We start from the raw sequence: 27,938 nt of genomic DNA on the forward strand, positions 1-27,938 counted from the left end.
TGAATTTTTTTAATTTTTATTTTCAAAAATACAGTTGAAATACAGTTGAAAAATACAGTTATTCTAAATCAGTATCAGTGAGATCAGTGATACTGTCCTTGCTGCCCTTGCGACTACTACCAGCACTGCTATAAGCTACGCTAGTAGAACTATCACTAGCTTCAGTATTAAATAAATCTTTAGATGCATCATATATAGGGTTTTTTTTCATTGGTGATTTTTTCATTGGTGATTCAAGTACAAGTTTCCTTTTTTTAGCTCTTTGTAGTAGACTTTGAGACTGTGATTCATTTGGTTTCAAAAAACTTTTCATTTTTGTCTGTTTGGTTGATTGGGTTGGTGTAGATGGAGATGGTTGAGGTTGAGTCTGAGAAGGTGATGGTAGAGGTTGAGTCTGTGAAGTTGATGGTAGAGGTTGATCTTGAGAGGTGGATGGTAGAGGTTGAGACTGATAGCCTGGTTCACCAGGACATTTTTTGTCCCAGGACCTTATTTTTGATTTGACTAGTGGAAAGTTTTCTTTTATGAACATATTTTTTGAAGGGTCTCTAGCTTCATATTGTGTCTTTTATCACTAATAATATTTCCTCCTAATGAAAATAGCCTTTCTGAAGAGCATGAAGTCACTGGTGGACACAAGTACTTCCTTGCCATAGCAGCTATAGCTGCTATGGCAAGGAAGTACTTGTGTCATTACTATAGGAACTGCCATTACTATAGTAATGGCAGTTCCTTTTGATTGACCTTCCACCATTCCAAAACCTTCACATCCTTAGCTGGCTTTTGCATAGACAAGTACCTCTTAAATTCCATCTAAAAAAAAAATTTGAATTTGAATTTACCGCAAAGAATCGAAAAAATATTTATAAGTATCGGAAATATTTATAAGAATCGAAATTATTATTAATAAAAATGAATATCTATCTTTAGAGGAGGCTCTGATGGTCCTGCCAAAGTTGGTGCATCATTTCCATCATTTTCCATGGCCATTCTCTCAAAATCATCCATATCTTCATCTAAGTTTGGCTGTGCAGAAGGTAATGAAGCTTCATAAGCCTCATTGTATTCTCTGGTAGTTGGATGATTGTCTACCAGTTGGTCTATTATTCCATCTAAATTATCTTTGTTGCCCTTGATTAATGTGATAGAATAACCTCTATAAAATGGATCAAACACACTTGCAAGATTAAAGTCATTAACTTCAGTGCCTTTATCTGGTTTACCTCTATAAAATGGATCAAACACACTTGCAAGATTAAAGTCATTAACTTCAGTGCCTTTATCTGGAATCCTAGTTTCCAAGTATTCTATAAACCTGGTCATTGCATCTTTAGCAATTCTTGAACCTGGAAAAGAGAAAAAAATACAAATAATCAAAATTGCATAATTTGTTGATAATTATTCGAAAGAATCGAAAGAATCGAAATTTGTTGATAATTATCAAAATTATTAGTAAGAATCGAAAGAGTCACAAAAAAATATTTTTTACCTGAAGTATTTTGTGTAACTGTCCTATGGCACATAGTAATCAATGAAAAGAGGTGTTGCTGGATCTTGTGAACTGTAGGTGTTTTATCTGAGGACCAAATCTCTGAGTATTCTTGACATTTTGCCAAGAAAGGAAGAAGTTCTGCAATTACTTGAAAATCTTCATCACTTGGTATAAGTATTGTCAAGTTTGCATTCAGGTTGTTATCTCTGACAGACTTCAAACCTTGCTCATTTCTTAACACTGACTTGAACAGCATTGCATTTGAATTCCATCTTGTTTGCACTGGTTGGATTAGCTTGATTGGATTACACCCTAGAGATTCACATTCTTGTTTGATTTCATACCAATCCTTAGTGCTTTGATGTGTCCTTTGAGCAAGTCTCTTTCACTTATCAACAATTACCTTAACCTCACTATTTTCTAATGTGTCTTTTAAACAATTGTTCAACAAGTGATTAACACACACCAATTGCTTCTTCAATAAAGTTGATAAACTGGCAGCTGCCTTCATGTTAGCTGCACTATCAGTCACACATGTTCTTTCTAGGTCAGGCCTTGCCAAGACTTCATATTTTGAAACCATAGTGTCTAATACTTTGGCAAGTAAAGGACCTGTTTTCCTATTTAAATGAGCCTGGCAGTCCAAACTGTACTTTTTCAACTCAAAATCACTGTTGATGTAATGGAGTGTGAGAGATTCAAAAGGATCACCAGTTTTTGCAGTCCAACCATCTGATGTAAAAGCTACACTTTTACATTCTGGTACTTCTTCCTCAAGTTGATTGGTTATTGCCTTTTCAACATTATGATGAATCATGTCAAGCTTTGTTGTAGCAAGTGTTTTTGGTGTTTTTATGATTGCTTTTGGTGCCAAATAGTTCAAGAGCAACTTCATTCCTGGAGTTTCCACAATATTGAAAGGAAGATTTGACATGATGCAGGCCAGAGTGAGAACTGTATCAAAATCAAGCTGACAGCTGCTTTGTGAATCCCATTTAGTTATCTGAAATAATAAAAAAAAATGTAAAATATCGAAAGGAATCGAAATTATCGAAATTACCGCAAGGAATCGAAATTACGTTAAACAAGACCTGATAACCTAATATATATGGGTAAGTTGTTGCAGTTTCTAGAGACAGTGCTAATCACTCTATCTATTAAAACAAAGAAGTTTAAAGTTAAAAGCCTTTAAAGTTTTGAAACGTTTGAAAAACACGTGTTTACTAAATCTACATGCACGTGTTAGGTGACAGGCCAAATCAAAAACTTTAAACCTCCATAACTTTGTTAATATTGAGTTTAGAGCAAAAAGGACATTAATTTGGAATCATTAAATTGTTGTCTAGTGTGGAAATTTAACTTTTTATTAATTTACAGAGTTATTAAATTTTAAAGTATATTATAAATTTGGAAAAGGGCTCAAAAGTTTCTAATTGAATATAAAAATAGATTTCTAACATTAGTTTCATCAAAATCAAGCCCGAATTGGTAAATTGAGAAAAAAAATATTTTCTGCATGGCCCAAACGGCGCCCAAAAGATCCGAGTTTATTTTGAAGAAATATTTTTTCTCAATTTACCAATTTGGGCTTGATTTTGATTCGAATATTCACAAATAAAAACGGTAAAATGTTATAAAAACGATTATTTAAGCTACTAAAAAATTACAATATTTTTCTCACCTTAACATACTCATTCAGAGTTACTTGAAGTTTTTCATGACCACCTTGCTGACTGGATGGTGGAGACTTTTTATTAAGGTTATCCACCCTTTTTTTACTAGTGGTTGTGGCTGGAAAGAAACCTCTCAAACTTGAAGATCTATCAAGCTCCTTTTCAACTTCCTCCCTGTCAGCAGCCAGTTGCACTACCTTGTCATTCTTTGCCTTAAGATAAGCTTTGGCTTGAATGGGATGCTGAGATCTGTATAAAAAAAGATTTAAATTAAATAACTATAGGGATAGGAATCGAAATTACCGAAATAATTGAAGATATTGAAAAGAATCGAAAAAATTGAAATAACTCCTATAGATGGCGCTATATTAAATTAAATGTAACAAACAGTATTACTGTTAGCTGTTACTGTATAATAAATAATAATCAGTGCTTATGTTTATTTAATTATTCAGAACTATTGTTATTTTTTTATTTTTTTTTATAAAGTAAATCTTTACTTAATATTAACTTAAATTGCAAAAATTCTGAAAATATTAAAAAGAATCGAAATTACTGAAAAAATCGAAAAAACATTACTTACCCTAAATGTTTACTCATTTCTGATGTACTTCCATGGCAGCAAGTTAACATTGCTTGACATTGATTACAACTTGATTTATAAGTTTTCTTTTTGGTGACAGAATTCACTGTCACTTCTGGTAGTTTGGTAAAGTAATTCCAAATTGCATTATTAACTTGAGACATTGTTGTAAATTGTAATGTTGTTGTTGTTTGTAAGAGTTGTTTGTGAAACAATAAATTGTAACTGATTAGATTTTCACAAAACCCCACTATTTATACTGATAAAGGGGAATCCCTTAGGGGAGGTAAAATAAATTTGAATGAATTTGAATTTAATTTCGCACGCCATTATTAAAACGTATTTGTAATAAAAACGATTCTTTACAATAAAAACGATTTTTTAATTAATAATTGAAATTTACCGTTTTTATTACAAAGAATCGAAATTACCCAAATAATTGAAAGTATTGAAAAGAATCGAAAATATTGATTATAACGGAAGTATATTATTAAAAAAAAGGTGAGTAATCAATTTACGGTTCTTTTCGATTCCTATTCTGATAAAGAACCGAAACCTTCGATTCCTTTCGATTCCCCGAAAAATACCGAAGAACCGTTTTTCGGGAACTTCAGTCCTTAATATTTATTATTAAATTATTTTGTCGAAGATTTTTCAAAAAATATAAAAGAAGTTCATAGTTCCTATAATTTTAACCCTGCATAATAATATAAAAATATTATTAAAAAGTTTTATAATTTTACTAAAAATATGAAAGAATCTTTTAGTATTTTTAGTTTAACTTGTATTTTAATTTAGAATCTGAAACCTGGATATAGCTCTGGTGATGTAAATTCCAACACAAATAACTGTTTAATAGGTTTCAATAAAGCTTCTGAGTAACTTTAAATTCATTTAAAATGCTATTATTTACACAATAGGTATGTCTTTCCATAATAAAAGCATAAGGTAAAATTACAATACAAAATTTGGAATATTGCTTCACAAAAATGAGTCACAACTTGTTTTGCCTAAATTTATCTCGGGGAATTAATTAATTGATGACATGTACAATTTTTGTTCAAAATGTGGCAGAATTTTGCACAAAATTAACCTTATACCCATTTTGATCATGCTTATACTCAGTTCCCACCTGTAATTTTTTGAAAAATTTATTTTAAAATTTCCATTTTTGTATAAATTGTCCATCGCGAATCTCAACATTAGCTTAAATATTTTGCATTGTTATTGATGAGTGAATTTTTTAAATCTTAAAATCTTCTTGACAGACTTCAGTTTGCTTTCTACGGAACGTTAAGTTAAAATTTTTCCCAGAAATATGTTAATTTAAATTTAATTTTAAAAGGATATTTTTGTTCTTATAATGTGTGTATAACTTTCACATTGGCTTTTTATCTAAATAACAAGATGATACATCTTAATAATAGTAGTGCTCATATTTAATAGTAAATGACTCAATATGTTCCCGTGCATTAGCTACTGTCTCACCATTGCGTCGTGATCCTTCTGATTTACCTCTTATTTAGATTCTTTTGGTCTACAGCTGATTTGATTTGATATACAGCGTTTCGTTTCACTTAAAAAAGACACAAACTCCGGGACTCGTGTCATTTTCAAACATATTATAGATTCATTTATTTTAAAAGAAAAAAGTAATTTCGTTGTTTAATTTTGATTTTCAAAACCTTTTTTTGATAGTATAAGCATTAAAAATTATAAAAACTTTCAACTACGTCTAAAAGAAAGAGGTAAGCCTAAAGGTAAGGTAGCAACAATTCAATAGTAGGGGAGACCGGAGCTAGTTGGCTCAGTTTTTTGTAAAGTACATTTTTTTAAAAATATTAAAGTGTAATCTTAAAGAGTATGGATTAGGGTATCTTATAAAATTTGCATTCATTTGCGCCAACTTACCCCACCACGGGGTAAGTTGGCGCAAACTATAAAAATGATTATTAATGCACTATTGAGTGCAAAATTAATAGAAATTTTTTTAAAATTAATTTTTGCAACAATTTTATCCCAAAATTTAATATTACTTTTAGCTGGTACCAAATATTAGTCCGTATAAAAGCCAAACAGTATACACACACCTTTTATCTGTGGAAAAAAAAACTAAAAAAATTTTTTTTTAATTTTTTTGTAAGAATAAATATTTTCAATATTTTTAAAAATTGAAACAAAAAAAAAAAAAAATTCTATAAAAATAAATATTTTTTTTAAGAAACAGTCTATAGATCCTGAAAAACGGCAGCTTTGAAAAAAAAGTCTGACTGGATATAGTAAACCAATTGTGACTGGAACTTTTACAATTTTTTTTTCATACGACTAAATATTTTCTTTGTAAAGTAAAAAGGAAGCGATGTTCTAAAAGTTACGTTTTTGTCCGAAAAACGCATAAATCTCAATATCTCCCATGCGCATGCGCGAACCCTGACAATACTACAGTGAATGATGAAATGGTCAATAAGGAAGTTTCTGAGTAATTTTTGTCACTTTCTGATGAAAGGCTCTAAAGATAAACGCAGTTCATCAACTTACCCCTGCGGCCACCTAGCCCCGGTCTCCCCTATGTTTTTTTCGTTAAATTGCTAAAACCTCGTTGCTGCCATGGTAGATTGTCATATCTAATAAAAAGTTGCAAGTTTGTGTTCTCTATAATTAAGTGCACCACCACCTTGTCTATAAGCTTTTTGTAACCTGAGAGATAAAGATTTCTTTGTGACTATACAAACTCGTTTGCTACAAAAGTTATTTAAAAATCAGTAGCGTACTTTTGACTATTTTTTCAATAAAACTCTACAAAAAGGTCATTTTTAACTAAATTTGCCATTATTAAAACAAAAATTTAGTTTTTTGTGTGTTTTTTAACACTTAAAAGTCATTACACTATTTCTGCTGTAAATGGGTATAAAGTGTTAACAAAAAAAATGTTACCCCCCACACACCCTTCGCGCCTGCCTCAGCATAAACTTCTCCAAATCGAACGAGAATGCGTAGTAGCTGTTATTGTTAGCTGATTTTTAGGCGTGCGTTGTTCTACGAGCTTTTTCTGCCTTTCGTTAATGAAGTTCATGATCTTGCTTAAGCTATCTTCTTCTTTTAGTGTGTATTTTAGTTTATTAGAAAAAACATCATACTTGACGCAGTTGTGTTCCACACTTGTCCGAATATGAGAATAATTACTCCGAAAAGCACCAGAAAAACCCTTTGGTGTGAACAATATAAATATCTTCCTGATAAGAAAAATCTAAAAATTAAAATCTTTTATGACCGTCCGAGAAAAAAAATTCAATATGATGTTATCGGCTTTGTCTAAAAAGTTTGCAAAATGGTACAATATGTATCTTTGGAATAAAAATCATAAAAATAAGTCAGAAATTGAATTAAAAATATTTTGTTATTATTACAAAGCCCTAGTGAGTAATATTTAATTCTAAACAAGTTTTTGTAATTCCAGGAAAAAACAGTTTTTGCCGAGTGTTAAATTCTGCATGACAACTTTTTTTTAACTTCAAAGCAAAAATGCCAAATTCTGTTAAAAAACATGATGACTGTATCTGACATAGAAAAACAGTTTGTTTCCTATGTTTGAACAAATGTACTCGAGAATTGAAAAGTTTTTTGATTGAACAAATCAAGAAATCAGTTTTATTCACACTTGACTTTTCTGACTCACAAGTTCCAAGTGGAATATGCAATACCTGCAGGGTTCTTTTAGGGAAAAAGTGCAAAGGTGAAAATGTGGCTCTCCCAAAACTTTATGATTTCACAGAAGTCCTGGTTAGACCAGACACACGTGGTCAGCCTTGTAATTCCATTTGTCAAGTTGGTCATTTGAAAGCACTTCAAAAGCACCCTTTGGACAAATCAGAATTATCAGGTGCTTCACAAAATCAAAGAAGATATTCAGACTGTCTCACACTTGTTGCAAGCGGAGTGTCACATCAGTGCAATCAATACACCTTCAGAGAAAATCTTAAAGAACTTGCTTCAAAAGATCCAAAAGCCAGTGAACAGATTGCATCGACTGTTATCTCAGCAAAACAGTCCTCACCTCATGGAACTGTCAGAATTGCGCAAAGTGGTGGAGGCCGTCCCATGCTAATTACTTCAGGTAAAGGGAATCTTGCTTAATACTTCAACAGTAAAAGTACTGCATAAAATGTTTTGCATTTTAATAAGACCACTGCTTGTTAAGTGTCTCAAGTTGGTGTTTTTCAAATTTCTTTCCTAAAGGTCCTTCAAATCCCACTGTTTGGTGATGTGCCACTTCTACGAGCTTAAGATCTTGTCTGCATACAAAACAACACTGGGCTGTCAAACAACAACATCAAAAAACTTGCCTCTACATTAAACCAAGACACAAATACAAAAGTTGTCGAGCCAAGATTTAAAGAAAAGTTTCTTGACATTGGAAAGCAATTGGCAGACTACTTCTCACACACATACATATCCATTTCAAATGACAAGCAGCAGTCCAGAAAATAACTTGTGGTTCACTGCAAAAATCTGTCTGAGCTACTGAATGATTTCTTGGTGAAACGTCATGTTCAAGGTGACTATTTGGTGAAGTTGGGCATCGATTGTGAAAGTGGTTTTCTTAAAGTCAGTCTTGGCATTCAAGAAGAAGAAACACGACTTCCATCCATTTTACCACCAGGCAAAAAGGCTGTGTTATTTTAAACACCCAAAGACAGTGGAGTTAAGCGTCGACTTCTCGTTGTAGTTGCTGAGGATTTTCCGGAGAATTATAATAACCTCAAAATCATCTTGTCTTTAATTTGTACAAGTGGAGTAGATTTTTCTTTGTCCTGTGACATGAAGTTAGCAAACCTTGTTTGCGGGCTTCAATCCCATGCCAGCTCTCATCCATGTACTTGGTGTTATGCGGATCACCGTAACTTGTCACAATGTAAAAAACTTTGCACTTTTGGCTCAATAAGAAAGTGCTTTGCTTCATTTTAAGATTCAGGTCTGGACCACAAGAAGGCTAAGCAGTTTTAAAAATTTGTTCATGATCCACTCTTAGATGTGCATGACTCTACTTTTGTTCTTGACAAGATCTCACCCATGGAACTTCATCTTTTACTTAGTGTGGTGAACCGTTTGTTTAAAGCACTGAAAGAAACTTGGGATAAAGCTGATGAATGGCCAAAAGCACTTCACATTAAACTTCAGCCATTTCATGGAGGTCAGTTTGCTGGCAATGAGTGCCGAAAACTTTTGAAACATGTTGATTTTCTTTAAAGACTTGCTGAAGAAGACTCAGCATTCCAAGTTTTTCCATGGATTGATACACTCAGAAAGTTTGACGCAGTTGTGAACTCTTGTTTTGGAAATCATTTGCAGAGTAACCATGCTGAAAAAATCACACAGTTCAAAAATTCCTTCCTTTATTTGCCAAAGGCAAATGTGACCCCAAAAGTCCACGCCGTCTTCTTTCATGTCAATAAATTCATTGATGACAGGAAGAAATTTCTTGACAAGTACAGTGAGCAGGCCACAGAGGCATTGCATCACAACTTCAGGACACATCAGGAAAGATACAAGAGGCCAATAGACCAACCAGTATATTAGAGAAACCTACAGAATTGTTTTGTTAATTTCAACAGCAAGAACTTGTGAAAGCATTGGCTCCTCTTGAAAACCTGTTGAAATTTTTAAAGAAAATCATCCTTATGAATATAAAATTCTGATTAAAATTAAAGGAATGCACTGTTTGTTTTTTGAATTTAATATGTGGAAAGTGCTGTGAAAAAATTTTTGATTAGGGGAAAGGCGCCTATGATGGCATAGCGCCTATGATGGCATACCGGTCATACTTTTATAAATATTGGTTATTGCGAAAAAGTGATTAGACCAAAGTGTCTACATTAACTTTAAATTAGTTTTAGTAAAAATACGTCCCTTATGCACAAATATTGCTCTTATAATCAACAAAAATTCGATTTTGGGATGTGCTGTTGTATTTTTAATCCCTTTAAATATTTAAGATTGCGAATTTATTATTAACTGTGCAGAAATGAAGTTTTCATGCATTTTATTTCCAAGTTTTGTGCATTTAGTGGAATACTTATTTTAATTTTATCTTTTGAACAAGGCAGACACAGCTTGTTTGAATGAAAATGATGACTTCTTCCTATGATGGCATACTGATAAGTTAGGTGTGTTGCAATATTGACGAGTGGAGAAAACCTTTTTTTTTCATAAAAGCAGTTAGTGAAGTAAAAAGGAATTTTTACTTCTGTAAAAAATTTTTGGTTCAAAAAACTCATAAAACGCAACATCTCTTATGCGCATGCGCAAAACTCTACACTGCAGCTGTGTTGCACAAAAGGGTTATTAAGGACGATTACGTGTAATTTCTGGCATTTCTGAGGGAAGACTCTAAGGTCAAGTGAAATCATCAAGTTACCCTTGATGCTAACCAGCCCCATCCTCCCCTATGCCATCATAGGAGCAGTAGTTGCCTATGATGGCATACTTGTGCTTTTTTTTTTAAAATAAAAATAACTAATAAAAAATAAAACTGATGAAAACTCCTAGGGTCATTATTTTTCTACATGTAACAAAGAATGCATGCATATCAAAACTTTTGTTCTTGGTCTTCAGGATACTGAATAATGAAGCTTCAAAGTTAAGTATGCCATCATAGGCGCCTTTCCCCTACATAAGAAAAAATAACCTTGTATTTATTGAGAATAAAATGTTCAGAAAAGCAAAAATTGTTTTATTATGATTCTCAAAGCAGTTAACATACAATTTCTGACTTATTTTTATGTTTTTTTATTACAAAGATAAAAAATGTTACATTTCCAGCATAATTTTGATAATATTTTTATAATCATCAAATTATGATAATATTTTACAATAATTAATAAAATACATATACTGTATAAAAAATTACCAAAATTTTATTTCAAATAAAAGACATGTTTTTATACTTTATTGGTATTTCCAGGTGTAGCTCCAGGAGTGAGGGAACCGCCTGCGCCTACTGATTTCACATTCTGTTTTATGTTTATTGCACATATTGAAATATTTTCTTTGTGTTATGAATAATAAAATTTTAAAATGACAAGTAATTTAATTTTAAATCTCTTTGCTGTCAATTTTTTTTAAAAAAGAAATTTTATATTCCCTCTTTTATTCTAGTTTATAACTCCTTGAGCCGTTCCAGGTATATGAGCCGCCCTTGGTATCTTCGTTTTTACAGCAAAAAAATCATATGTAAACTATATTTCTAATTTTGACCAAAGTTCTATTTTATTTAAAACATATAGTAAAAAATCCTTTTCTTTTTCAACATCAACAACATCAGGTTGTTCGAGCAGATTTTTTTTTCTCAAATACCTTGCTAATAAGTTTTTGCACAGTTCCTAAAGAAAGAAGTGTTAAAAATAACATTTTTTTTTTTTTAATAAAGTAAAAGAATTACAAGCTATTTTATTAAATCATGTAAAACAAATCACACAAATCGCATAAAACAAATCATACAAAGCCATTGATATTAAATAGCAAATTATGGTTAAACAACTCAGATCTAAATCTAAACAATGTTTTTAACTTTAATTCTAAATGCTTTTAAATATAACTTAGTACAGATATCATTAAATATAATTTTGTTCACAACTTTAAAAAATTATTTTGAACTTACATTAAATTCTTTCATTAAAGTCTTGTCTTGTTTTGTCCTTTGCTAATTGTAAGAAAGAGAGGAATACTTATTACTAAATATTTCTTTTTAATTGTATTAATAAATTAAAGAATAATTATTTACCAATCCCTTATTTCTTTTTACTTCAAGTATCATAAGCTGGATCCAGCATGTAACTGTTTTGATGGCTGCAATGGTCGGTATTAAGTTAAATGGAGCTGGAAGACTATTGTTTTTACCAATATATTCTAACCATAAGTTGGTTCTTGCAAACTTATGCTCAACTTCAATATTGTCCTGTAAAAATTAAAAACACCTAAATTAAAATTAGTGAATGGTACAAAGAACCGACTTTAGATTCGAATGAGAGTTAGCTTTAAAAAAATATAAATAGTGTTGCACATTAAACTATTCAATTTTCTTTATAAATAAAACTTTTTTTTGTAGCAAGTTTTGTATGAACTCATATACTTTAAAGGTAAATTACTAACCGTAGGATTTCTAAGATATTATATACCGAGGATTTCTATGAAATTAGTAACTAGAGGCTTTGTATGAAATTTGTAACCGGGGGATTTCTACGAATGATTAACTAAATGTTATTTAAATAATTTTAGAGCTTTAGTTTGATACCAAATACTTAAAGTATTTGGTATCAAACTAAAGCTCTACCTCTACCAAGTAGTATATAAAGTCTATCTTACCTCTTACCTCTACGTAGTATATAAATTGTCTGATTATTTTTTGTTTAAATAACAATTTAATACGCCAAATCAACAAGCCCTAAAAATTTCAGTACAATTTATTTAGATTTCCCTATAACTTTTATTAAAACCTCATATGTGTTAGGTGTATAATAAACTTGTTTTTTTGAGTTGGTTAAAGTATTTGCAGAAGTTATTGGTATCTATATATCAACTGTACCTATTGGACACATTGATCGTTTACTATGCGAGGCTCATTGATCGGAGCATCAAAGTGCCCCATATAACTTATATTATAATACTTATATTTTTTGTTTAAATTTTATACATTTAAACAAATGATATGTGCTTATGACGAATAAAAATTTTTATATAAATTTTAACCTTTCATTTTTAAAATGCAATAGCGTTAAAAACTAATATTAATGATATTAGTTTTTAGTTTTACATAAGTTTTACAATTAGTTTACATAATACTATTATGTAAAATAAAATTTTCAGATCTTCAAATGATTAGGTATAGAAAAAAAAAAACAGATAGAGTTGCTATACCATGTGATGCAATGAAAGCAGCTGTTAATGAGGTTTTAGAGGGCAGACCAGAGAATGTTGTAGACCAGTGAATGTGGTAGACCAGTGAAGTCGCAAGTTTAGTATAAATTGAATGACTTTAAAAAGATATAATCATAAAAAGAAGCTCAATTCAAATGAATCTATTAAGCTTAATTACAACAATAAACAAGTTTTTACTGCATAAAATGAAAATATTTTGTCAATTTATTTACTACTTGCTTGGGATTAATTGGTTGCAAGGTTTTATGAAAAGACAACCAGAGCTGTCTTAACGAACACCTGAAGCAACTAGCTTTGCTCGATCAACTGTTATTAATCGACAAACTGTAGGAAAAATTTTTCAAAATCTAAAAACAGTAAGAAATTGATATAAATTTGATCCTTATTGCATATATAATGTTGATGTAACTGGTTTAACAATGGTACAAAAGCCAGTAAATGTGTTTGTAAGTAAAGGAAGTAAACAAGTAGGAAGAATTGCATCTGCAGAACGAGAAACATTAGTAACTGTATGTTGTGCTTAAATGTAATAGGCTTCTCTATTACATGATAAAGGAAGGTCCTCCCGGATGCATGGGATTTGCAAATCTTTCTGGTTGGATGAGTTCATTTTTATAGAATAGCTAAAACATTTTGTGAGGAATTTAAGCTGTCTTCATAAATCTCCAGTTTTGTTACTTCTTGGCAACCATAAAAGCTATATTTCTGTTAGAGCTTTGGATCTTGCAATTCAACATGGAATTACAATGCTAAGTTTTCCTCCCCATTGCAGCCATAAATTGCAATCATTAGATTGAACGGTTTTTGGACCCTTGAAAAGGTTCTACAATGCTGCATGTGACAATTGGATGGTCATAAATCCATGACCTATGACCTTTTACAATATTGTTTCAATAGCTCGCAAACCATATACAAAAGCTTTCTCATCATCTAAATTACAGAGATGATTTCAAGTAGCTGACATTGAACCATTTAATCCAGAAATTTTTGAAGATGATGAATATTTACCATCATCAGTTACAGATCGTGCAGCTCCAAATGCAGTAAACACGATTCTTGTGGAACCTGAAATTACTGTAGCACATGTTGATGGCATGGAGCCTGAAACATCTGTGGTACATCATGAAACATGTTTTTTGAACAAAGTGTCACTAAGCATTGCTTCATTACTCTCACCTAAAGTTTTGAAACTTTACCCGAAAGCATCTGCTAGAAAAAGAAGTGTTAAAATTAGGCAACTAAAAACAAGGATCTTTACTGATACTCCAATCAGAAATGAAATTCGTTTGTCAGAAGGAAAGAAAACCCTAAACCAAACTAACCAACAAAAGAAACTCATCAAAAAAGTTAAAAAAAGGGGAGAAGTGAAAAACTTCTCGCTTAGGAATAAAAAACAATGTAAAGTAAAAGAAGCTTCACGACTTGACTTTGACAAATGATGATAATTTAAAAAGATAATCTTGTAAACTTATGTCTTAATAAAAGTCTTGTATGATTCTATATGATATATATTCTTTTAAACTTAAATACTGTATTCTTATATACTTTATAAGCTTCAAGTTTCGTAAAACATTACACGTATATATGTTATTAGTATATAACGGGCTTATTTTTATACATACAATTGTGGTCATTCTACAAATGAAAATTTATTCTAATGAAAGCTTTATACACTTGTGAGTGTAATTAGGTTGTAATGATAAATATTAGGAGCATTCAAAATATTAAATATTAGAAGCATTCAAAAACATTTTAAGAAAATTAAACTTTTTTTACTCAGAAGTAAAACAGAGTTTAATGTTATTTGCCTCACAGAAACATGGTGTCACAATATCGAAATTGAAAACAATTAAAATTTTCAGTTAAAAAATTATAAAGTAGTTCATCAACTTAGAAATTGTGAAAAATCATGTGGAGGAGTAATCATCTTTATCCACAACTCATTAATTTATAAACTGCGAAGTGATTACCGTACATCAAGTAATGATTGCGAATCATTGACAATTGAAATATTTAGTAAAACCACCTAAAACGTAATTGTGCATGTTTTATACAGACCGATAACATGTTTTATACAAACCGATAAATTAAGAAAATTTCTGACTCAAATAAAAACTTCAGAAATTTTTTTAATTTAGTATTTTTAAATGGATTTATTCCAACCATATTTAAACCAACTAGAATAACCAAAATTAATTAAATTATAACAAACAAATTTACGGACACAAAAGTTAAAACTGGAATATTTATATCCGATATATCGGATCATTTTCCAATTTTTACTGCAACTCAAAAATGTAATCTTAACTCCCAAAAAATGAAAATAACTAAGCGAATCATTAATGACGTTTCTATTGAACTTTGTAATCAATCTTTATCTTCTGAAAACTGGGAAAATATATTACAAATAAAAAGCACTAACAAAGCCTATGATAATTTTCTTCAAATATTTTAAAAACATTACAATTATGCATTTCTAGAGATAACAAAAATTATTAAATCTAAAATGTATTTGAACCCATGGATAACTACCGGAATATTAAAATCAATAAAAAAGAAACAATGTTTGTACAAAAAATTTCTTAAAAAAAGAACATTTGATAATGAATCCAATTATAAAAAATATAAAGATATTTTTGAGCTAGTTATAAATCGTTCAAAAAAAATATATTATTCAAATCAATTACTAAAATTCAAAGGCGACACTCAGAAAACCTGGAATGTCATTAAAGAATTAACTGGTAAAAAAAAGTTATCAACTACTGGTCTTCCAAAAACAAATAACTTTAATGGCGTTGATATACTTAATGAATCAAAAATTTCAAAAACATTTAATCAAGTTTTTGTTAGTATAGGCCTTAAACTAAAACCTGGTCAATTTAGCGTAGAGTCATATTCAACTGCTAACAATACAATAATGACCAACGATACACTTTATTTATTATTAATTGCCCTTCAAACATTAAAATCTAAACAAAGAATTAGGAGTTGATGAAATAAGCAGTAATTTTGTAATAAAATCTATGCATTATTTAATATCACCATTGTTTCATATTTTTAATCTTTCTTTAAAACAAGGAATATTTCCAGAAAGTTTTAAATCGGGTGCTTTTTCTAATGTCTCTAATTATAGACCTATCTCCATTCTTCTTTGCTTCTCTAAAATACTGCAACGAATAATGTATAATAGACTATTTTCTTTTCTACAATCAAATAATATTTTATACAACAAATAATTTGGGTTCAAAAAAGGTCATTCAACTGATCATGCTATTCTTAAACTTGTTCATGATATTTTTTGAGCCTTTGATAAAAAAGAGTATATATTAGGTATTTTTATAGACCTTAGCAAAGCCTTCGACACAATTGACCACCATATCTTAGTAAAAAAACTAGTAAATTACGGAGTTAAGAATGCAAATATAGTTTGGTTTAAAAGCTACTTGTCTAATAGAAAGCAGTATGATTCTTATGATGGTGGTAAAACTGACAATAGGACAATCACTTGTGGAGTTCCTCAAGGATCCATTTTAGGACCGCTTTTGTTTGCTGACGATACCAATTTATTTTATTCCCATAGTAACATAAAAACTCTATTTAAAACAGTCAACGAAGAACTGTTAAAAGTAACTGAATGGTTTAATAAAAATAAATTGTCATTAAACTTAACCAAAACTAAGAAATTTTTTTTTCATCGCTTTTATCAAAGAGACGAAATTCCTCTAAAGCTCCCAAATATTAACATCGAGAATCAATTTATAAAAAGAGAACACTCAATGAAGTCTTTAGGTGTTCTTCTTGACGAAAATATCACATGGATAAACCACTTAAAATTAATCGAAAATAAAATTTCTAAAAATATTGGCTAACATTATAAGGTAAAACCTTATCTAAATCAAATTTGGTTAAAATAAATCTACTTCTCTTTTATCCATTGTTATCTCAATTATGCTAACATTGTTTGGTGCAGCACCAAAAAAAAAAATCTAAACAAACTATTCAACAAACAAAAACTTGCCATAAGAATAATATCCAACGCAGACCGTCTTTCTCATTCACAACCACTATTTATTAATCTAAAAATTTTAAATATTTGCCAAATAAGTATATATCGTCATTTAATTTTTATGTATAAAGTCAATAACGATACGATGCCGAATATTTTTAAAACGCAATTTAAAAAAATACAGCACAAATGTCTTACTAGACATGCAAACAATAACTATGGAGTATAGTAATTAGAAATGACATCAAAACGCCTGCGAACATAATTATTTTTAAATCAAGAATAAAAGAAATAATTTTAATTAATCATAACATGGAGGATATCTTCTAGAGCTACATTTAATTGACGGTCTTTAAAATATTGTATAGTATATTTTCATTTTATTTGCAAAGGTTTAAAAAGTTTGGTTCTTTAAAGTCTTCTTATTTTTTATTTTCTTATTAAATAAACTAAAAATTTTTTCTTAAAATTGTAAATTCTTTTCATTATATTTCCTAATTCGGAATTCTTTATCGCAATAATTAAAGACTGTTATATATAGTTTTGAGTATTTTTTTCATTTGTTTGTTTTTTATTTTGCTTTGTGTTCATTTATTATTGAAAATAAATTTTAGAATTTATTACCTTTATTTAAAAAAAAATTTTTTTTTTTTTAATTTGACAACATTTTTAATGGTAAGATTTGATGGCTATATTATTTACGGATTGTTGGTGGGTTGGCGATAAGACTATTTTGTCTTCTTCTTGCCCCCGCCATGTGTATATCTTACAAATACGGGAGTTGTATTTATTTTATTATTTATCAAGACAAATTTATAATATTAATTAAAAATATATATATATATATTTATGTTTTTTTTGTAGTTTTATTTTTTTTATATGTGTTATATAATATACACTAATACTCTTCAACTAAAACATTTGTAGTACTTAGGTATAGCAGTATTAAACATGTAAAAAATGTTACTCATATAAGATCAAAGCGCCCCATGTCGGAGATCATAATATCCCATGGGGCACATTGATCTTTTGTACGCATATTTATCAAATTAAGATTTTTTGTTATACAAAATAAATTTTGAATTTTTATAACGACTAACGTAAAGCTTTTTATACATTAGACCAAAAAGGTGGCAGTGTTTTAAATTGGTCTAAAAACTATTGAAATAATCAAAGCATTATGTAAAGTTGACGTAGCATAATCAGTTGTGTAAAAAATTTCCTTTCGGAGTTCTGCACAGGTTAATACTAGGTCTTTTGTTCTTTGCTATTTACATCAACAGTCTCCGTAAAGGTTTAAACATGATAACAATTATGTTTATAGATAATACAAAGGCCTCTTACAATAATATTACATTACTGTATAATGTATAATGATTTAGCAAATATTTCTGATGGGTTTAAAAAAAAAGCTGTTTTTAATATTTTTAACACAAAATGTGTTTTTTTTCAACCTAATCAAAAAAAAAAAAAAAAAATCGAACGCCAAATGACATGCCATTTATCTTTATTAGAAACACGAAAATTGAAAAATGATAACAATTATAAAACAATTAAGAACAAGTAAGCATAAAATTTTATCACTCACCAAGGAGGGGGCTAATTAAAATGCAAAAACTTATATAGCCGTATTTTACATTTTAATTCAAATAAAGGGTCGTCTTTAAATTACGCCACAATCTTGGAGGATGGAGGGAGAAGGGTTAGTGGCTTTGTAAAGACTTGTACGGAACTTTTCACGAAAGCGTTACGACGGGGGTCAAAAATGATCAAAGCTGCTTGAATTAATTTTTGGACGATCCTTTAGATAATTTTACGCATTCTCTCGCATGCTTGTACACGTTAACTAGTTTCGGGAAAACTTACCTGCCCACACCAAGCTTATTAAGACAGCCTGTTTATTAATTTTTATTTTTTATCAATAAAATTGTTTTACCCAAAACCATCTTTATAATAGAAACAGGAAATTTCGTGAAGTGAGTTTGATTTAAATAGCGTTTTACTTCTTTGCCTTTTTTAATATGTGCTGAAAAAGGATAAATAAAATCAGATCAAGGCAAAATCCATATCTTGTATTCTGATTTAAAGACTTTGAGTTTAAATAATATACAATATCCTCAATAAAAGTTAAAGGTTTTAAAATATCTTTTTCTATACTGCAAGCAGTGTATTATTCATTTTCAGATAATTGAGAAGTGCACGGTATCAAAATGATTACGTTTTCTGTTTTATTAACCTGTTTTGATAATATATGTTTCTTGTTAAAATATGTAGAAATATTGCTTTTTTACTCCATTGGTAATGCTCATTTGTTAATTGTGTAAAACTTTAAAATAGCACTTGACATAAAACACATAAAATTTTAAAAAAACACTTAAAATTTAAAAAATTAAATTTAGAATTAAAAAATAAAAATACAGTTGATTCCCGGTAAGTCGAACAACCCGTTAACTCAAACTTTTGTTATCTCAAACTATTTTCTATTGTCCCTTGGAAGTAAATAAGAATAAGTTTACTTCGCTTAAGTCGAATATTCGTTTAGTCGTACCGTTTTTCTTGGTCCCTTGGAGGTTTGAGTTAACGGGAATTTACTGTATATGATTAATAAAAAATAAGCTGATACAAAATAATAAACTACAGTGCAAACTCTACGACCATCCACTTTAGAACACATTAAGTTACAATGCATTATGGTTTAAAAACTTTTTGCAAAAACCCACGTTTTTACAATAAAACATGGTTTATTGTAAAAACGTGGTTTAAAAAAATAAATTATGCTGCATAACTTATGCATAAGCCTATATGCATAACATATAATGACGAATTCCCAATTATTAGTAAGTTTATCAAAATCAAAAACTAGCAAAATTCTTGGAAAACAACGGGAATAATAAAGTCATCAAAAAAAAATAAACAACGCTTATACAAAGAGTTTATTAAAAAAAAGAACTTGTGAAAACGAAACAAAATATAACAACGGCTCTTCGAAACAGTTATAAAGCATTCAAAAAGGCAGTATTATACTAATGAATTAATTAACTGCAAAAATGATGTAAAAAATGTGGCGGATAATGAAAGAGGTGATTGGTAAAAAAAGCATAAGCACTAATGGATTTCCCAAAAAACTCATTATAAATAATCGTGAAATTACTAATGATTCTTTAATCAATAATTCGTTCAATCATGCGTTTGTCAATACGGGCCCAAATTTGGCCTCAAAAATAAAAAGTAGTAAAACTTGCTTTGAATCATACTTAATCTCTAATAATAATCTTATGGAAAATAATAAGTTATCTGAAAAAGAACTACTTGATGCTGTAAATTTATTAAAATCAAATAAAGGTAATGGAGTTGATGGTGTAAGTAGCAATATAATAATAAAATCTATATTTTATTTAAAAACTCCGCTTTTGCACATTTTCAGTCTTTCTATAGAACAAGGAATCTTTCCTGATAAACTAAAAGTTGCAAGGGTAATACCAGTTCTAAAATCTGGAGATGCAACTTGCATCGCAAATTATAGACCTATTTCAATACAACCATGCTTCTCAAAAATATTAGAACATATTATGAATAAAAGACTGTGCTATTTCTTAGATATTAATAACATTCTTTACAATAAACAATTTGTATTCAAAAAAGGTCACTCTACTGATCAGGCAATTGTTCATCTTGTTCATGATATTCTTAAATCTTTTGATGAAAATAAGTAAATAAACTTTAGGCGTTTTTATTGATCTCAGCAAGGCTTTTGACACTGTTAATCATTATATTTTATAACCCAAATTAAAAAACTACGGTATTAAATACTCGAACCTTAAATGGTTTAAAAGCTACATGTCAAATAGACAGCAATATATTTCTCATAATTACGGAAAAACTAACAACATGAATATATTTTGTGGAGTACCACAAGATTTATTCTATATTAGGATCGCTCTTATTTCTAGTATATATCAATGATCTAAGCAAATCTTGTAATATATTAGACACAATCTTATTTGCAGATGATACTAATCTATTTTATGCTCACAATGATAAAAAAATGTTGTTTAAAACTGTAAACACAGAACTACTATACCTTGCTGAATGGTTTATAGTAAACAAATTATCTCTAAATTTAACTAAAACAAAATATACTTTTTTCCATCGCTATCATGAGACAAAATTCCATTAATACTTCCAAATCTTTATATTAACAATTGCGATATAAAAAGAGAATATCATTAAAATTTCTAGGAATACTCCTTGACAAAAATGTAACATGGAGAGATCATATAAAATATGTCGAAGGTAAAATATCAAGGAGCATTGGCCTACTATATAGGGCAAAACCTTTTTTAAATTCAAGTTGTTTAAACTCTTACTTTTTTCTTTTATTCATTCCTATTTTAATTACGCTAATATTGCATGGTGTAGTACCAATAAAAATAAATCAAAAAAACTCTTTAATATGCAAAAACATGCAATCAGAATTATATCCAATAAAAGTCGCTATACACCCTGCCAACCTTTATTTACTAAGTTAAATATACTAAAGATCTACCAAATAAATGTTTATCATCTTCTAATTTTTATGTTTAAAATCAATAAAAGTATTATTCCAAAAGTTTTTTATCTCTTACTCAAAACTAATCAGAATAAATACTTAACTAGATATTCAAGTAACACCTATATACAACCCAAAAGTTATTTTGCGGCAACTGAGCTTTCAATTTCAATTAGAGGACCAAAAACATGGAATAAAATACTCACAACTGAACTTAAAACTCTAGCATGTTAAATGAGTTTAAGGCTAAACTTAGAGAGTTAAAACGATCTACCACAAAACTATTTCTAAAATTGCAAAATATCCTTATGATTGATCTATCAATTAAATGAATAGTATAATAATTTTAGAAACGCTTAAGTTAAATGCACTTGGTAACTTTTGAAATTTATTTATGTTTTTGTTATTTAATATGTGTTGTTATTCTTTTTATTTTTTGATCTCAGACTTTGGTTTTGTGATCTGAAGTTTGATATTAAAAAAAAATAATAATATTTTTGAATAAATGATTTTTCAATAAATAAAAATTAAGTTTTTCCGTGCTTTTAGAAGAATATATTTAAGTAAATAGCGCTTCTTGTTATTTTTTAATAAAAATGTTTTATTTATTACTTTACCAATTTTACGCTTGTTTATTTTATATTGTTAACGGAAGTGCTTATTTTTAAATTAAACTTTATATTTACGGAGCTTATCAAGGTGCTTGGCGATACGAAATATTAGTCTTCTTCTCGCCCTGCTACATATATATCTTCTTATTAACATACGGCTTGTATAAATTTACATAGCAATAAGTTTACATTAAAATATCTTATAATTCGTGTTTATCTTATATTTTATTGATATTGGTTGTAAAATATAATTGACATTAAGCGAGGCAAGATGATCAGACCATTAGGCGAGGCAAGATGATCAGACCTTCTGCTTGCTCCAGTCAATTTTTTACGCTAACAATTTTGTAAAAAATTTTATATTGACGAAAAAAAAAAAAAACTATAAATAAAAAATAACCATGAAAAAAAAAAAAATTAAAGATTAATGATATACATTCTTACTCGCCTTAAAAAAATACATAAAATAGTAAGGAGGGTTGCTACCCAATGTCGCCCCTCCCCTCCTTAATCCCGCCTCTGGTTACGAACTCTCTTAGTATTTATTGATGAAATTACATCAAAAATTTGAGTAGAAATATTATATCGTTCAATAAGCGTTCTAAAAAAGCACACTTTAATCCAGTTGGAGGGAACGACTGAATAAGCGCGAATTTCATAAGTGCAAACTAGCATAAGCGCGAAGCAGTTGTAAAAAACTGGCATAAGTGCGAATTGGTATAGATGCAAACTGGCATAAGTGCGCCAAAATAATTTGTTAATATTGGCATTAGTGAAAATTAGCATAAGTACAAAATGCCAATTTTCATTTATCTTAACGTTTGCAATTTAATCGGCGCATTTATGCCAAATTGCACTTACGCCAGTTCGCACTTATGCCAGTTTTTGTAACTGCTTTGCACTTATGACAGTCCGCAATTATGCCAATGTTTGCAAATTCTTTTGGCGCACTTATGCCAATTTGCACTAATGTCAGTTTGCTATTGTGCTAGTTTTTGTAACTGCTTTGCAGTTACGCCACTTTGCACTTATACCAATGTCTGCAAATTTATTAAACGCACTTATGCTAATTCGTACTTATGCCAGTTCGCACTTGTGCCTGTTTTTGTAACTGCTTCGCACTTATGCCAGTTCGCACTAATGAAATTCGTTCTTATTCAGCCTCCCGCAGTTGAAGCACTAATTGCTAGATAAGAAAACATTGTGTGAAATAAGATAAAAATTTATTTTTAAAAGAAACGTTAGAAAAAAAATTAAAATTTACATGCTGCTTGTCCTATAACTTTAGCGGAAATAAAAGTTTTAATCAAAATTATTAGTATATTATATAGGATATACAGCTGCGAAAAATAAAATAGCACCACCGCCAAAAACTGGTTGAAATTAGAATTTTTAACTATTTTTGATAGTTTGAAAATCTTTTAAATACATATTTAAATGTAAAATGGCTTATAATTTTTATAAAAAACAAAATATACAAGTTTTAATATATATTATTCATTTATTAAACAAAAATTCAAAAAAAATCAAATAAAACGCGAAAAAAATAATAGCACCACAGCTTTAATGTGTACTTTAAAATAAGGAAATATTATGAGATCAACTGTTTTAAACATTTTACAATAAATATTAGTTATTTCTTAACATATTAGTATTTTGTAGCGTGACCTTTATTGGCAATGACGGCTGCACAACGTCTTGGCATCGAGTTAACCAAGTCCTGACATCGCTTTAACGGAATTTTGCTCCATGTCTCCTTAACTACTTTCCAAAGTGACTCCTTCGTGATGGGTTTGGCAGCAGCAACCACCTCCTTTACGTCACCCCACAAATTCTCGATTGGGTTAAGATCTGGCGACTGTGCTGGCCACTCCATAACATTCACTTTGCGCTCCTCAAATCAATTCTTCGCCTTCTTGCTAGTGTGCTTTGGGTTATTGTCCTGTTGGGACACCCAGGACAACGGCATTTCATAGTCTGCATACGGCAACATCACTTTATCCAATATATCAACATAAACGTGTTGGTCCATAATAGTAGTAATGTGATGAATGGGCCCTACTCCGTATCATTATACTAAAACCTCCATGTTTAATAGTTTTGATGGTATATTTTGGATTGTATTCTGCATTCGACACGGTCTTCCGACATACGCCCGAGAGCCTTTTCCACCATAAAGCACAATATTACTTTCGTCTGTTCATAAAACATTCCTCCATTTTTCGAGTGGCCAATTTGAGTGTTTTTTAGCAAACGCAATACGTTTTACAACATGTCTGGCACTTAGAAGTGGAACTTTTCGGGGGCTACAAGCTTTTAATCCATTAACTCGCAGACAACTCCGAACTGTTTGTACTGTTGCATCGATGTTCAAGTCCTTTTTCAGCTCGGTAGCTGTTTTAAAAGGTTCCTTTTTACCCGGTCGGACTAAGCGATTGGCTAGCAATATTGAAATAGAACGTTTTTGACCACGTGTTTCAGGCTTTTCTTGAAATTTTATGACATTTCTTATCATTTTATTGGAACACTCAACTAAACGACCAACTTCTCTATAAGATTTCCCTGCTGATATCAACTTTCAGAGCAGTTCTCGTTTTTCTACACTACAATGCTTTCCGCGTCCCATTTTTATATTTAAATATCTCCTACTAATACGCACTAACATAAAACGAATAAAACAGCAAAAAAAAAACCCAACGCTTGCTATCTTCACAATTATTTTTACCGTTACCAGAGTATTTTACAACAAAAGAGTGTGGTGCAATTTTATTTTTCGGTCAGAAGTTTTTGATTAAAACCGAGCAACACCAAGCAGTTTTTTTCCCAAAATGATTTGTTTTAGAAAATAAACATGTTAGCTAATATTTTAAACAGCAAAGCTATAAAAAAATTTTAAAAAAAGGAAAATACACTTTGTGGTGCTATTTTATTTTTCGCAACTGTATATAGGCTACATATAGGCTATATATAGGATATATAGGATATAAAGGATATATAGGATATATATAGGATTTATATAAGATATATAGTTATTAAGATATTAATAACTAATATTTCTAATGTTATTTGTTTCTAAATAAAAGTCTAAATAAACGAATAACTTATCTCTTTAATTTCTGCATTAGATCAGGCGCGGATCCAGCTTTTTTTGATGTTTGAGATAGCTAACTTCCTAAAATGGAACAAACTCCACAAATTTATATGTTTATCAAAAATTTATATGTTTATCAAATAAGGATGCATTACAAAAAATTGCAATGATTGGAGTCTGGGGAAAAAAAGCCCTAAAATTTTGGCCACTACTGCCCCAAACAAGAGAGCAACAAGTTCGAAAAATATTTTTTGAACTATTCTTAAATAAATTTATATTCATGAATATATTCTAAATTTCATACAATAATCTCTTATTGTTCTATAATTATGGCTACACAAAGTTTGAACCCCCCTCAATTTGAGGGGGTTACAAATTTTATAAGGTCGTAATTTTTGAACGCTAAGAGATTATTGTATGAAATTTAAAATTTATCGATGAATATAAATTTATTTAAGAATGGTACAAAAAATATTTTATGAACTTGTTGCTCTCTTGTTTGGGCCAGATGTGGCCAAAATTTTAGGACTTTTTCGTTCCCAGACTCCAATCATCGCAATTTTTTGCAAATCATTCCTATTTGACAAAAATATAAACATATAAATTTTTAGAGTTTGTTCTATGTTAGGAAGTTAGCTTAAACATCTTAAACATCAAAAAAAGCTGAATCCGCGCCTGTAGATCTATATTGTAAAAAGGAAAATTTATTTGTCAACCAGCTAGCTATCAATCCAATTTTTGAAAAAGTTGTGTTCAATTTTGCTGTGCTTTTCTTTGTTTGTTTTTAGCCATTTTTTTTTTTTTTAACTATTTTTTAATTATGTAACTTATTTAAAAAGTCTTGTAAACGCCTTTTTATAGCGAGCTTTTTTTTAAGGGTTTTTGGTGAGAAGATTATTTAATCTTTTTCGAAGAAAATTATAAATTGTAATAAACAACAAAGAGAAAAAAAAAGAAAATGATTATGTGTCAAAAACAACTTAAATAGAATACCTCGATTTGTTGATATGATTTGCTCATCATTGCAATCAACATGTTAAGCAGCACAATCATTGAAACACAATGATAAAATGTAAACAAAAGATAGCTTGATAAAAGAATCATTGTTCCGTCATCAAAACCTCTTAAGGAGTCTAAACCAACTAAATTGATACTTGCCCAAGCTAAAGTAACCATCGCAGCAGCTAAACTAAAAAATGAAATATTACGGTAAAAATAAAACATTTTTAGTTTCATGGACAATTTTTATAAACAAAAATATTTTCTTATTCATAAAAATGTTTAAAGTATATAAAGTATTATTTTCAACACCTTTACATTTATTTTTAACAGTTTTGTTATTCTTTTTTTTTTTTCAATACCTGCGTATTTAATACATTTGTATATATTTTTTTAAATTTGGATGACGTAATATATACAATACAAAAAAATATTAGTAAAAAGTGTTACAAGGTGGCCCATGAGTCACTTTACATTTTAGAAATTTCTTTTTTTATTACAAAGTTTAGAGTCTGTAAGTTAATTCTGACTTAGTTACGAAAGATAATATCTCTTAAATAGCCTCCATTCTCGGCAACACAAAGTGAAGTTTTTTATAAATTTATTGCGGCCGTGGCGCATTGGTTAGAACGCTTGCTTTATAAGCAGGAGATCCAGGTTCGAAACGAGCTTTGGACAAATTTCGCGTCACGGTAAGGAAGGAGGCGTGAACTTCCTGGTTAAATGCACTTCCGCGGAGCTCTGTGACAAGACCCTAAGGTCTTCTTGGGGCGCCTAAAAAAAAAAAAAAAACTTTGTGAAGCCGAGAATGTGACACTTCTTAACATCTGAGATTGTAGGGAAAGAATTTCATGTCGTATGTTTGCCTTAAGTTCTTGAATAGTTCGGGACTTATTTGCATACACTTTGTCTTTAAAAGATATCCCCAAAGCCAAAGGTCTGGTGCTGTCAAATTAGGAGAACGCGTAGCCGTTCAAAATCGAAATTACGAGAGATTATCCGATCCTGAAACATTGCAGTTAACAACTGCATTGTGACTCTAGTGGTATGTGCAGTTGCTCCATCTTGTTGCCACCAATACCCTGCCATGTTTGCTAACTGAGGTTGAACAAAATTTGCTAGCATGTCTCGATATCTCTCAGCAGTTACAGTCACAGTATTTTTATTTCCATCTTCAAAGAAAAAGGACCCAATAGCCCTATCTGATGTTACTCCACACCATGCTGTGACTTTAACTGGGAGCAATGGACTCGCATGAAATTGGCATGGATTTTCTGTGCCCCAGAATCTGGTACCCTGCTTATTCACATGTCCATTCAAATGGAAATGAGCTTTATTTCCCATGATCAACTTGTGCATAAACTTATTGTTATTTCTTGCAGTTCTCTAAAACCTGACGGCATAGTCGTTTAGTCGTTTTTGAAAGTTTGGTGGTTGTAAAGATTACACTAATTAAACCTTGAAAGGGTACATTTGCAAGTCTCTTTGAATGCGCTGCAGAGAACTCTGTGAGATGCCAAGTTCTTGAGAACGCCTTCGAGTGGATGTGGTTGGGTTCTCTTCAATGCTACAGCTTCCAGCTTCAGTATTTTTACGTGTACGTACTGAACGACCTCGTCTACTTCTAGACCTATCACTTACAGAGCCATGCTCTTGAAAACGCATCACTATGTTCAATATTGCAGGCCTACTAGGGGGATGTTGAACATTGAAATGGCGCATATACGATCTTTGGGTTGCAACAATTGACCATCTATTTTCAAAGTAAAATTCAATTATCTTCACTCGTTGTTCTGTTGTAAACTTATCCATACCAAAAATCTCCAAATATTATATTTTTTAATTCTGAAAAAAGAAATAGAAATATATTAGTAGAAAAAGGATATTAAATTTTTAAAATGTAAAGTGACTTATGGGCCATCTTGTATTTTCTTATATTTTATTTTTTATTTTATTTTTTTATATTTTGTATAATTATAATTAGTAAAGTATTAGTAAAA

The 27,938-nt window shown here is 30.1% G+C and overlaps 2 protein-coding genes across 6 annotated transcripts in view; both read right to left on the reverse strand.

Moving 5' to 3' along the window:
* Positions 1 to 724: 724 nt before the first annotated feature.
* Positions 725 to 4,000, reverse strand: LOC136090664 (uncharacterized). Of its 2 annotated transcripts, XM_065817494.1 has the most exons (5): positions 3,749 to 4,000; positions 3,174 to 3,414; positions 1,490 to 2,495; positions 1,224 to 1,346; positions 725 to 1,154 (listed from the first exon to the last, which is right to left on the reverse strand). In XM_065817494.1, exons 1-3 carry the CDS (start codon positions 3,910 to 3,912, stop codon positions 1,878 to 1,880), a joined length of 1,023 nt encoding a protein of 340 aa, XP_065673566.1. In that variant the 5' UTR covers positions 3,913 to 4,000; the 3' UTR covers positions 725 to 1,154; positions 1,224 to 1,346; positions 1,490 to 1,877. The 2 variants fall into 2 exon arrangements, with proteins under 2 accessions (XP_065673566.1, XP_065673565.1); XM_065817493.1 differs by having other exon boundaries at positions 725 to 1,346.
* Positions 4,001 to 10,595: 6,595 nt separating this feature from the next.
* LOC100206197 (short transient receptor potential channel 5) overlaps positions 10,596 to 27,938 on the reverse strand; it is a 57,061-nt gene continuing 39,718 nt past the window's right edge. For 2 of the 4 annotated variants that reach the window (XM_065818419.1, XM_065818421.1), the window contains exons 8-11: positions 25,933 to 26,128; positions 11,529 to 11,702; positions 11,406 to 11,447; positions 10,596 to 11,127 (exon numbers count right to left, since the gene is read on the reverse strand). In XM_065818419.1, coding sequence (XP_065674491.1) covers positions 10,984 to 11,127; positions 11,406 to 11,447; positions 11,529 to 11,702; positions 25,933 to 26,128 — 556 coding nt within the window. In that variant the 3' untranslated portion in view covers positions 10,596 to 10,983. The remainder of the gene's footprint in view (positions 11,128 to 11,405; positions 11,448 to 11,528; positions 11,703 to 25,932; positions 26,129 to 27,938) is intronic. The other 2 variants (XM_065818418.1, XM_065818417.1) reach the window with 1 other exon arrangement.

Source organism: Hydra vulgaris, chromosome 14 (genome assembly GCF_038396675.1).
Source record: "Hydra vulgaris chromosome 14, alternate assembly HydraT2T_AEP".
NCBI lineage: Eukaryota > Metazoa > Cnidaria > Hydrozoa > Anthoathecata > Hydridae > Hydra > Hydra vulgaris.